Source organism: Sycon ciliatum, chromosome 8, assembly GCF_964019385.1.
Source record: "Sycon ciliatum chromosome 8, ocSycCili1.1, whole genome shotgun sequence".
Taxonomy (NCBI): Eukaryota; Metazoa; Porifera; class Calcarea; order Leucosolenida; family Sycettidae; genus Sycon; species Sycon ciliatum.
Genome location: NC_088650.1, coordinates 30,531,175 through 30,543,660, shown reverse-complemented (window position 1 = coordinate 30,543,660; position 12,486 = coordinate 30,531,175). Strand labels below are relative to the sequence as shown.

The following is a 12,486-nucleotide window of genomic DNA, read 5'->3' as shown; positions in this document are numbered from 1 at the left end:
GAGTACTTACACTTGTCGTCTGCAGACCGCGCCCAGCTCTTCATTCAGGTAGAGATTGCCAACACCGTTAGACATCCTGCACGAGCAACGCACACACACACACACACACACACACACACACACACACACACACACACACACACTCACAGACACAGACACAGACACAGACACAGACACACCCACACACACACACACACACACACACACTGTACTGTATTGACAGCTACCCTAACGGGTCACGCCGCCCTCCACCCAAGCATGGGTATGATGAGGGACAGTGGCAACAGAAACAAAAACAGCAAGCAGAGAGAGATAGCAGGAGAAAGACAGCGATAGTAGTACATCTGGTGTGCGACGTGTAGAAAAGAGAGATGACAAGAGATACGCACAAAAAGGAAACAATAATTATTTGAACCTGTATTATTGCAGTTCCGAAACAATCAACCAGGTGATGGAGTGTGGGCACCCGAAGTCCCACCTGGACTCCACTGGAAGAACATCCCACGCATGGATATCAGCGACAGGCCAAGCGTTGAAAAACAGCCATGAGGACACATCGTCTAGAAGTCCACCGCGCTCGAACTGAAATTGCAGGATCAAACAATTTCCCACGTGTCGTCAGGCAGCGTAACTCTTCTCCCTGCATCACCATCCATCTCCAGCAACCGTCTCCACTCACAGCTCATGCCTCTGCCATCACTGTACTCCGAGCTTCGCAGTTTGAAACCATTCGGGGGTCAGCTACACCACCGCGAATGGAGAGACGAGGACGACAACGGTCGTGACAGAAAAGACACTGCCCTGGCGACTGTGTCGCGGAACCCTCGCCCCAGCAAATTCAGAAACACGCCAGGGGCGACTCTGGTGGACCCAGAGCCACCCCGTGGCCTAAGACTAGTAAGAGGAACGACTGAAAACTCAGATAAAATGGAGCTACAAAAAGTGCAACCGTCCCCTTCAAGCACAGTTGCAACACACACACACACACACACACACACACACACACACACACACACACACACACACACACGCACACACACACACGTTCCTTTTCCAACTCCTTCAACTAATGAATTTTATTCCCGTAGCTATGCAGAAGACGTTACTTCAGTAACGTCTGGCGCTAGCCAGGGTCCACACAGCTTTAATTTGGTGTTTGTTTGTTTGTGTGTTTGTGTCACGCCTGGCGCTATCCCGTATCTGTCCTGTACCGTACCGTACCATCAAACACAGCTGGCCACACACAGCTGGCCGCAATATTCAAAGAGGGCTTTCAAACGCAAGATCATAACGTGAAGCAACTTGGAAGAATGAGTATGAATGCGAAGTGTATGGGGGAATGCATGTAGGGCGATAGTGCGGGTTCGAATCCCAGGCCATATATGCATGCAGGTAATGCCTGAAAAAATAGGAGAATTGAAAAATTTATAACATCCCTTTTCTTTTTTTGCCGTCATCAAGGCGGTAGACGGTGTCGTATTACCCTCGACCGTACCTGTCCCGTACCTATCCCGTACCGTACAACCAAAGACGGCTGGCCACAATGCATATTCAAATAGGGCTCTCAAATACAAGATCATAACGTGAAGCAACTTGGAAGAATTAGTATGTATGCGAAGTGTATCGGGGATGCATGCAGGGCGATAGTGCGAGTTCGAATCCCAGGTTATGTCTAAAACAAAAGTAGAAACTTACAAGAATTTATAACATCCCTATGCTTTTTTTTGTCTAGGTCATCAAGGCAAAAAAGCATAGCGTAGGGCCCTGAGCTTCCAAGCTCTCTCGTCTCAAGTCGGTAATACGTACGCGGTGTTCCACTACATTGCAAACAGTGTTGCAGGATGGCAGATCGGCGTTGATGGTGGGCATGACAGTTTTGATGGTCGGCATGGCAGCGTTGATGGTCGGCATGGCAGTGTAGATGGTCGGCATGGCAGTATTGATGGTCAGTATGGCAGTGTTGATGGTCGGCATGGCAGTGTTGGTTACCGGAAGGGCAGTGTCGATGGTCTGCTGAGCAGTGTTGCTGGACGGCAGGTCAGACTTACGCAAATGGTGGCAGTACACTGCAGGCAATACGAACAATACTGGCAGTCTCAAACATCCTCAGGGCCTCCAGCACGTACGATGCAATGGTACCAGCCTGTATGTGTGACCAACAAGAGTCAGAAAAGAAGAGGTCGCTTGGTGAGATTCTATGAACCTGGAGGCTTGTATTTTGCAGCTACATATACATGATATGTATGGCCAGTACCCTATGAGTGCATTTTCCATACACCCTGTAGCACGAATACTAGTAACCAAAAAAACATGAACAACTTGCGGAGGTATGATATGGGAGAGGAGCCGGATGTGATGTTGTGGTCCTTTAAAAGGCTGTACTGGCGTGCCAGCACATGTGGGAATGCGAGTCTGGCCAACTCTTACACGAATTGGATAAGCGGTTATTGGCAGTTGCTGGACTTGATGACACCTGCTCGAGCATGCATGCGGGATGTGCGCTAGAATACGGTGAAGCAATCTAGTACCGTGCATATGGACATGTGTAACATACCGCGGGATAAAGGGTCCAGTGAAACCTGTCCAAGACGACCGCTCAAGGGACCTACAAAACGTGGTCTCTGTTACCAGGTGGTCTCCTTATCCAGGGTCATTTAACTGGAAATAGCATCCCTTGCTTGGTCATGGTTTCAGTGGTCTTCTGGCCCGTTCTGGGACAGGTGGTCGCCTTGACAGGTTTTCTGTACGAAATTTGAGAACCTTGCCCTACTACTATGCCAGGCACTTGATCCCGAATACTAGTATAGACACAGCTCTCGGCTATAAGTTAACATTTTAATAATAATTACAGATTATTATGCCCCTTCCATCCCCCTACCCTTGAGTTATGTTCTACTCGAACAGGTGCACTATGTGTAAAGTTGTACTCAGTGAAATCCCACCCAAGGTGCAAAACCGGCGGCCTGAACAGTTCTGACTACGTCATCGTAGTTGTACATGTGTACGTCCAGCCGCAGTCGTGCCACTTCCAGGGCATCGAGGGCCGTGCAACCTGAGGGCGCCAAATACGCACTCTGGGTCGGATTTCAGCGAGCACGACTGTACTTTGAAGAACATAGCAGCAGTAAGGGGAAGCAGGAGAATGGCGTACCAGGGTGAGAATGAACAGCATAATTCCAATAGCAGCGAAGGAGAGAACGGGGCTCTTGAAGAACAGCGCCGCAAAGTAGGCGAAGGAAATGGAAGACAAGCCGCCGAAGAACTGCAGTGGAGCAGAATACACACACATGGGACAACAGCAGTTGGATCTGAGGGCAAGTGTTTGCGCAACACAGCAATACATGTACATAATCTTCTCGGCTAGGCGTGCAGTGTCTCAGTTACAATTGGCATATCCACTATCAATTGAATCACAGGCCTAAGGGAGAGCTGCGCGACTTCACATTGGACAAGCAAGCATTGCGTCACTTCTTACCAGTACGTAAATAGTATCGTTAAGGACAGCCTTGATAGTGGCATAGCTAGTACCATACACAGCTACTACAATGGCCAGCAGTGACCACACCACCACATAGGTGATGACGTCAGCGATGTAGTTGGCCAGCCAGTAGGATACGGGCCCTACGCCGCTGACAAACTGAATGTGCTTGGCCTGAATGTGTACATAGGGACGTGCCGACGCATGCATGCACACACACACACATACACACACACACACACACACACACACACACACACACACACACACACACACAGACATGCGCACACGCGCGTACGCACACACAGACATGCACACATGCGCACAATAAGACAAATGTTGAAGCAAGAAGGCGAACAAGACAATGAGCATAAGCATCATTTAACACTGGTAAGAAGAACATCTATGACACACCGTCTTAAACAGGACCGCTGGAAGCAGTTTTCAATTCAAAAAAGCCAAATTGACGCAGGGAGGCACCGGAGGTGAGCTAGCCCCCCCCCGGGTCAGTGCCTATGTCAGAGGATATCATATGCACACAGTTCGAGTACTACTGGGCAGTGTGCATCCACTAGCCTTTGGAGAATCCTTGAAATAGAACGTCAAATATCAAAACTAGGAGCCGGACTGCTTATAGAGGCCCAGTGGGCACAGCATCAGATCGTTAACCGGATTTTGACTGCGTACTGGCCTCCCGGCAGCCTATTGCAGCCCGACTGCCTATTGTGGCCTGACCACCTATTTTGGCCTGACTGCAAGGACCAGCGGAAGCAGTTTTCGGTTGGTCCAGCCATACCCTAGCCTTCCATATAGTTTGTGTATGATATAGTGGGTATGTATAACCTGCTCAGCAGTAAACATGCATTGCTGGCCACCAAGTTGGTCCGGTGATGACCTGACCAACTGGACTAGTTCCGGCGAGCTTGACTGCCTATTGTGGCCCGACTGCCTATTGTGGCCCGACTGCCTATTGTGGCCCGACTGCCTATTGTGGCCCGACTGCCTATTGTGGCCCGACTGCCTATTGTGGCCCGACTGCCTATTGTGGCCCGACTGCCTATTGTGGCCCGACTGCCTATTGTGGCCCGACTGCCTATTGTGGCCCGACTGCCTATTGTGGCCTGACGGTCTACTGAGTCCAATATGCAGCTCACATTGCATCGCATGATCCTACCTTGTTCTTCTTCTCAGTCAGTGGGAAGATAACGAAGCTAGCCAGCATGAACGACAGTCCAATGCCAAAGACCAGGCCGAACGTCAGCGTTGCTGAATTTCCAGCGAGCTGTGTTGCCTAGAGAGTCGAGACAGCAGCAGCATCAGCATCAGCAGGAGCAGCAGCAGGAGGAGCAGCAGCAGCAGCAGCAGCAGCAGCAGCAGCAACAGGAGCAGCAGTGGTGAAGTACACAGGAAAGCAAGAGACGGTCAGGGAAGACGGTGAGCACAGGTCATTCATCTCCGTGTGCATGCACGCAATGTTAGACAAGTATCAGACACCTGTTCACTGCCCCGGTCTGCTACCTATACACTCAGTACTCGGGCGTATTGCTTCTTTGAACAACAGTTGTGGCAAGTAAAATCTGGGCCAGTGCACACATACAGGGCCAACGACAGCTTGGCCTCACGTGCGCCATTCACAAGATAATTAATGGGCTTTCCAGACCAAATAGCCTGGTTCGCGGCCAAAGCCTCACAAGGTGTGTGCATAGGTGCGCATGGTGCAACTGTACTGGCGATTACCTCGTCACTCGCTGGAACGATTGGCAACAATGCCGCTTTGATGCCGTACGTTCCCACTGTCCAGGATTGAGAGGATCGCACTCTGCTGCGCAACACAGCCTCTAGCCACACATTGCTGAATGTGTTCAGAGCTGACGGGCCGCTGTGATAGTCCTTCAGACACGCACACGTGCAAAACATGCACACACGTGCAAAATGCACACAGACACACATGCACACACACGCACGCACGCACACACACACACACACACACACACACACACACACACACACACACACACACACGCATGCATGCACGCACACACACACACACACAAGTGATAGAAAGAAGCAGATAAAGCAGAGTACACAAACACCTGCACAAGCAAAACTTCTCTAAGCCGGTTGTGTTTCTCAACACAATTGTATAGCCAGTGGTATTGCGGATGTGTGAACTTTGCCTTTAAAAAAAATTTGTTTTACACAAACACCAGCGATGCAGATTCAGCATCTCTCTCTCTCTCTCTCTCTCTCTCTCTCTCTCTCTCTCTCTCTCTCTCTCTCTCTCTCTCTCTCTCTCTCTCTCTCTCTCTCTCTCTCTCTGTCTCTCTCTCTCTCTCTCTCCCTCGCTCGCTCACTCCCACTTTGAAATTTGCTTCCATAGAATTGGGCACCATTGCCAGATTTGGCCTTGCGAAGTAAAAATCAACAACCACACCCACTTGCTCATTTCCATTCCCGTCATTATAGAGAGAGACCCAAGGCAGGGCCATGATTTGTGAAGGAAGAATCTATAAAATTAATCATGATTCATAGATTCTACTCTGAGAATGTGACTCCATTTCATTGGTATTGTGTAATTTCAAGTACCGATTTCCCCCGACTGTAAGTCATACTCAAATGTAAGTCGCACCCCACTTCCAGGTCCATGTCATAATCCTTTCAATACCTTCGTTTCAGTAGTACGTCATGCTCGATTGTAAGTCGTACCCCCTTTGTTGGCCGTAAAGTATAGTGTAAAAAAGTGCGACTTACATTTGGGGAAACACAGTACATGTACTAATGGCGAGTGACTACTGATATGCACTGCCAGCCACCAGTCTACTCTACGCACATACCATAAAATACCGTTGATCCCCCCCCCCCCCCCCCACGCCATGTCCGGGAATTAGATCAAGACTGTCAAGTGCAGTACGATGTACAACAACGTAAACAATCAGACTCGATGTGCTGAATTGTGCACATTTTCATCCTGGATTGGCACTTATTGTGTACAGCAGTGCATGCGTCGGTTCAACATCGTATTTCGTTGTATACGCCGAAGTCGCTTCACAGGTAGAAAATCGACAGGGGGCGGGAATTAGAGAGGGGACGGATCAATGGTACTTTACGGTACTGTAAAACCGGGAATTTTTGGCGGTGTAGTATTTTCGGTATCTCCCAAAATCAACAGTTCGGTAACGCGAAAATTTCGATAATCCAGTTTTCCAGATCCAAAAATGCATTTTGCACACTGTGTGTCATGGCATTGTTGAATTTTAGGTCATGTTTTATTTTAGGTAAAATTACTCGTGCCGAAGTTACCGAAAATACATCTCCACCGAAATTTTCCGGTTTTAGAGTACATGTAGGCCTGCGTGCGCAGAATTTAGGTGCAATGGATTCCAGTTGGGAATTTCCCTTACGTACTCTCCTCTTGTCTCTGGCATGACAAGTTTTCGATCCAGTTTGAGACGAAGATGCCATATCGTTGACGAGCTCCCGCAAGCGTGCAGACAACGCATTGTGAGAAATTATTTTCGTTGGTTGTGCCTCGAGATAATTTTTTTTAATACATACGAACAGAACGCAGAGCTGGAATCTGATTCAGCGAGCAATGCACAGAATTACTGCCCGAGCCCGAGCCCCGGGCAATACACGGAAATACCTGCCCGCACACGGGACACACCAGTTGGTCATAGTACTGCTGTACAGACAGCCCTGACGCAACACATACAATAGCGACGCATACCTGACTGATTACCTGTACAAGTATACATGACTTACCTGTCCCCCATGAACAAACACGCATACAGTAGGGCAACTCAGACCTGTACACATGCCTTACCTGTCCCCCATGAACAAACACGCATACAGTAGGGCAACTCAGACCTGTACACATGCCTTACCTGTCCCCCATGAACAAACACGCATACAGTAGGGCAACTCAGACCTGTACACATGCCTTACCTGTCCCCATGGACAAACAGCCACATGCACTAGCAACTCATACTGTCAAAGCCATAATACATATATATAACGAAGTGCTAACTCTAACGAGTTAACGAGGAGAAATCTGTCGTTAAAATAGAAATCGTTATACAGAAATCGATACATAATTATACTGTCCTACTGAGCGTTGAGAATGAGTGAGAATCGTTACCTTTGGCACACGTAAACTAGTCAATTTTGGGAAATCGTTATATATGCGCCTCGTTAGAATAACGGCTTTTACAGTAACTGTACACACATATCTTACCTGTCCCCATGACCATAAGCGCACATAGAAGGGATTTTCCATGGCTTGCTCGGACAGTGTCGCGCAATACGTGCTGTTGGCACGTGTACTATACAAGGTGTCCCCAGTGCCTTGCCGCACACCGCTGCTTGTCGTGCCCAAGCAGCTGACGGGCGGGTCGCGCTGATAGAGGTTGTAGTGACTGTAGGCTTCGCTTTCATCCTGCACGCAGAACGCCCAGCACATGCCGCCGCCGACATACACACACACACACACACACACATACACATACACACACACAGAGGACACGCACAATCACGCACACCGTCATGCCATGTGCCATGCACAGTGAAATGTCATGTGCTGTGCAAGCAGAAATATTCGCCAGCAGTATAATTTCGCCGTTTTTGGCTAAAGAGTTTTCGGACTGAATTCAATGCAGGACTAAACATCGATTGTCTCACCTTTCAGTAGATTCCAATAGACGCTGAAGAAAAACTCAACCAGACAGACTGCCTTTTTTTGGAGTAGGACCAAACTACCAGGTTAAAAAATAATTATTCCCGTAGCTATGCAGAAGACGTTACTTCAGTGACGTCTGGCGCTAGCCAGGGTCCACACAGCTTTAATTTGGTATTTGTGTGTTTGTTTGTTTGTTTGTTTGTGTCACGCCTGGCGCTATCCCGTATCTGTCCCGTACCGTACCGTACCATCAAACACAGCTGGCCACATACAGCTGGCCGCAATATTCAAATAGGGCTTTTAAACGCAAGATCATAACGTGAAGCAACTTGGAAGAATGGGTATGAATCCGAAGTGTATGGGGGAATGCATGTAGGGCGACATCCCTATGCTTTTTTTGCCGTCATCAAGGCGGTAGACGGTGTCGTATTACCCTCGATTGTACCTGTCCCGTACCGTACCGTACCAGCAAAGACGGCTGGCCACAATGCATATTCAAATAGGGCTTTCAAATGCAAGATCATACGTGAAGCAACTTGGAAGAATTAGTATGTTTGCGAAGTGTATCGGGGGATGCATGCAGGGCGCGCGATAGTGCGGGTTCGAATCCCAGGTTATGTCTTTAAAAAAAGGAGAAATTTATAAGAATTTATAACATCTCTATGCTTTTTTTGTCTAGGTCATCAAGGCAAAAAAGCATAGCGTAGGGCCCTGAGCTTCCAAGCTCTCTCGTTCACCGACTAAATTTTCTCCGGTCACCAGTTTTCCGCCCGAGCACGTCGGATATCCAGCAAACCTGGGAGTGCTAAATTCATGACTCCCTTTGGTGACACCCATGGCTGTCGGTAACGCCATGCCATTGCTGGCGAAGAGAAACAAACGGTGCTGAAAATTGATCAGAAACTTGAAGTCTGGTGTTTAGCAAGCAACAGTGAGTGATCACATCAACGTATACACACTGACAAGCGCTCAAACGTTACACTGTCGCTAACTCGTACAATGGTACTGGGGAGAAATCTGGGAGGGGGGGGGGGGGGGGATACTACGGCGTGATTGGCAGTACACACATGCACCTAAACGCTACTACTCACTGCCACCATGGTATGGAAGCTGAAGGTGGCTGGTAGTGAGTCCTGGACACTGCGCGACAGCGATCCCGTCTCCAGGAAGTACTGCTGCAAGTAACCAGTGAAGGAGGACTGCAAATCTAATGGCGAGGCGGGACACGCTGTCGCTCCTCGCCCACAGCTGAACAAGGCAAAACGAGATCAAGGACAAGAACAAGGACAAGAACAAGGACAAGAACAAGGACAAGAACAAGGACAAGAACAAGGACAAGAACAAGGACAAGACCAGGGCAAGACAAGAACAAAGACAACGACAAGGCCCATGACAATGACAAGGACAAAGACAAGGGCAAGGGCAAGGGCAAGGACAAGGGCAGCGACAAGAACAAAGACAAGGACAAGGACAAAGACAAGGACAAAGACAAGGACAAAGACAAGGACAAAGACAAGGACAAGGGCAAAGACAAGGACAAGGACAAGAACAAGAGCAAGACAAAGACAAGGACAAGACAAGGATAAGTACAAGGACATAGGATGCGGAAGATCAATAGCAAGCACTCAAAAATCATTGAAAAGATAACGGGCACTTCCCCCGTTAACAAAACCTTCGCGATGGATTTTGATGGATAATGAACCGGCCAAAAACAAAAAAACAAAAAAACGCTTAGGGGTCGTCCGTAATTTTCGAAAAATTAAAAAATCCGTCCTCGTGCAAAATTGTCTCTGATCCCCCCCCCCCCCCCCATTTTTCCCATTAATTTTTTTAATTTTTACCGGTGCCCAGCTCGAAAATAAGAACTCCTGACCCCATGTTTTTTGACTGCACCTACAGTCAACTTCGCTTATAACGACTGCGGATATAACGACAATTCGCGAATAACGACATAATTTTCATGCCCAGAGCAAAGTCCCATCCAACTGTGACACACATAATGAGACTTTGGGTATAACGACACTTCGCGAATAAGGACACTTTTCTGATGCCCCGCCGAGTGTCGTTATAAGCGAAGTTGACTGTACATCTATGTCAAGTACTACAAGTAGTAGCTAAGTACAGTGAGTAGATTTAGTAGGTCTACCGACATCACGGCCATGCACCGTCCTACAACTACATGAAAAGTCATGTATATTATAATAGTGGAAGATACTGGTGTTTGCGACAATCGATCCAACAAGTCTTCAATACAGTACACAGTCAGCTATAATATCAGTGCAACAAGTGTCTGAAAGTCACTGGAGCAAAAAAAGTACGAAAAATCAAAAAAATTAAATTCCGCCAGCACTCTTGACCACCCACCCCCTTTTTAGCTGACGTATTTTTAGGGTGCGTTCTTAAATCCTCTCGGAAAAGTTGGAGACTCTCCGAAAAGTTCGAGAGCTGTTCTTATATCCTCTCCGACTTTTAGGAGGCTCTCCAAAGCTCTCCAAGCTCTCCCAGCTTCAGAGGTGGTTGAAACTTGGAGATTCCCGCGGTTTGGGATCAGCGCATGCGAACTACCACTAAAAGCCACGAGTTCATCATGAGTGTACGCATTTCCCTTTTCGCATACGCACACATACAAACAACATGTCATCACTCAAGATCGCGGCCCCTTTGACGCTTCATTTTGCTTGACATGTGCAAAATATCTCCGATTTCTTCGAGACCCGTTCTTGAGTAATCCCAGTTTCTTCGACTTCTCTTTTCTTCTTCTTCTAGAAGCTAGAGAATATAAGAACGCACCCTAAATTTTTCGAAAAATACGGACGACCCCTTAGAACCGGCCAAAAGAGTTTTTATCGACTGTAAATCACTGAACAAAGGTAGTTCAGCCGTAGTGACGCGCATACAAGCACATGTGCCTATACCCGGGCATAAGCGCACCCTCACAAATAAGCGCAAGGGCTTATAAGTGAACCTAAATCAGTCCATCCCGCGACACACAGACACCACAAAAATACCATGTTCACATAGTTCAATGTGCATTGCGGTATTGTACTATGTGCATTATTATGCAAGGTACCGGTACACTAGCAACTCAAGCGCATGCGCCTATGTGTGAGACAAAACGACCCTAAAAAATAGCAAATAACGCAAAAACTCGCTCATAAGCGCATGGGCGTTTATGTGCGTCACTACGGTATGTGCAGCGTTTAAAAAAAACCCGTTGGCGGAATGCGCAGAGTTCAGTTTGCGTCGCTTTCGCTCGACTCATTTTTGACCCTGCGTCGTTGTCGTCATCTGCTGCACGCGAGGCCTCTCTCGAGTCGTTGTTCAGCTTTTTTCAGCCTTGCCCCGGCTTCTTCGATCACACTCCGCTGAACTTCGGTGATGCCGCCGTCGTTCAAGTTGGTTTCCAAGCTGCGTAATCCGCCACGTCGACGATTACTCGTTTCCACCAGGGAGTCGTAAAAAAATATATTTTATGACTCACTGGTTTCACCTGTACTCTCTAGAAGTCCGCGACACGAGGAGTAAAGGCACAGCCAAACTGATTCCATTTCTCTGTATTTCAGTTTCGCTTGCCATTGCTGTCATCACCTATGTTGCCACAGCGCAACCATCGATTCCGCTTGGTTTGTTGTGGAAGGTCGCTTTCCTTGCATCGTATCTCTTTCATGGCATGCCAGGGAAGGCCGAGAAAGTGATCTCGACTCATTTCACGGCAGTTTGTGAGCAAACCAGTACCTCAAAAATCCATCGCGACGTTTTTGTTAACGGAGGAAGTAGTCATAGAGCATGGTGTATGTACATGGGTGAAATAGAGCATGGTGTGTGTACATGGGTGAAATAGAGCATGGTGTACATGGTGTATGTACATGGGTGGCATAGAGCATGGTGTATGTACATGGGTGGTGGCTGGCACAGCACTGGCAAGTGAAATCCAGCCCCACCGCTAAGGTCTATTGGTCACCCATGCCAACAGAAGTTGATACTTACGTTCCGAATGCCGCACCGTCGGACCTAGGCAGAAAGTTCAGCTGTGTATTCGGACTCTTCAGGGGCATTTCAGTGTTTAAGAAGACACATGTAGGACACCGGTTGAATGCATACAGAGGATCGCCTCCACACATAGAGGGCTAGAGAGCACGGAAAAAAGAGATACAAAACATGGTGATGAGGGTCAGTTTGGTGTCAGCATACTGTAAAAGCCATTGTAATAACAAAGTGCTAGTTCTAACGAGTTAACGAGGAGAAATCTGTCGCTAAAATATAAATCGTTATACAGAAATCGATACATATACTGTTCTATTGAGCGTCGAGAATGAGTGAGAATCGTTACACG

General features: G+C 47.9%; 1 protein-coding gene across 1 annotated transcript in view; it reads right to left on the bottom strand.

The window, feature by feature from the left end:
• Window positions 1–12,486, bottom strand: part of LOC135822684 (phospholipid-transporting ATPase ABCA3-like) — a 95,232-nt gene that overhangs the window by 18,829 nt on the left and 63,917 nt on the right. The window contains exons 28-36 of the mRNA XM_065335502.1: window positions 12,141–12,280; window positions 9,245–9,401; window positions 7,713–7,913; window positions 5,216–5,368; window positions 4,653–4,769; window positions 3,476–3,652; window positions 3,152–3,262; window positions 2,049–2,143; window positions 11–76 (exon numbers count right to left, since the gene is read on the bottom strand). Coding sequence (XP_065191574.1) covers window positions 11–76; window positions 2,049–2,143; window positions 3,152–3,262; window positions 3,476–3,652; window positions 4,653–4,769; window positions 5,216–5,368; window positions 7,713–7,913; window positions 9,245–9,401; window positions 12,141–12,280 — 1,217 coding nt within the window. The remainder of the gene's footprint in view (window positions 1–10; window positions 77–2,048; window positions 2,144–3,151; window positions 3,263–3,475; window positions 3,653–4,652; window positions 4,770–5,215; window positions 5,369–7,712; window positions 7,914–9,244; window positions 9,402–12,140; window positions 12,281–12,486) is intronic.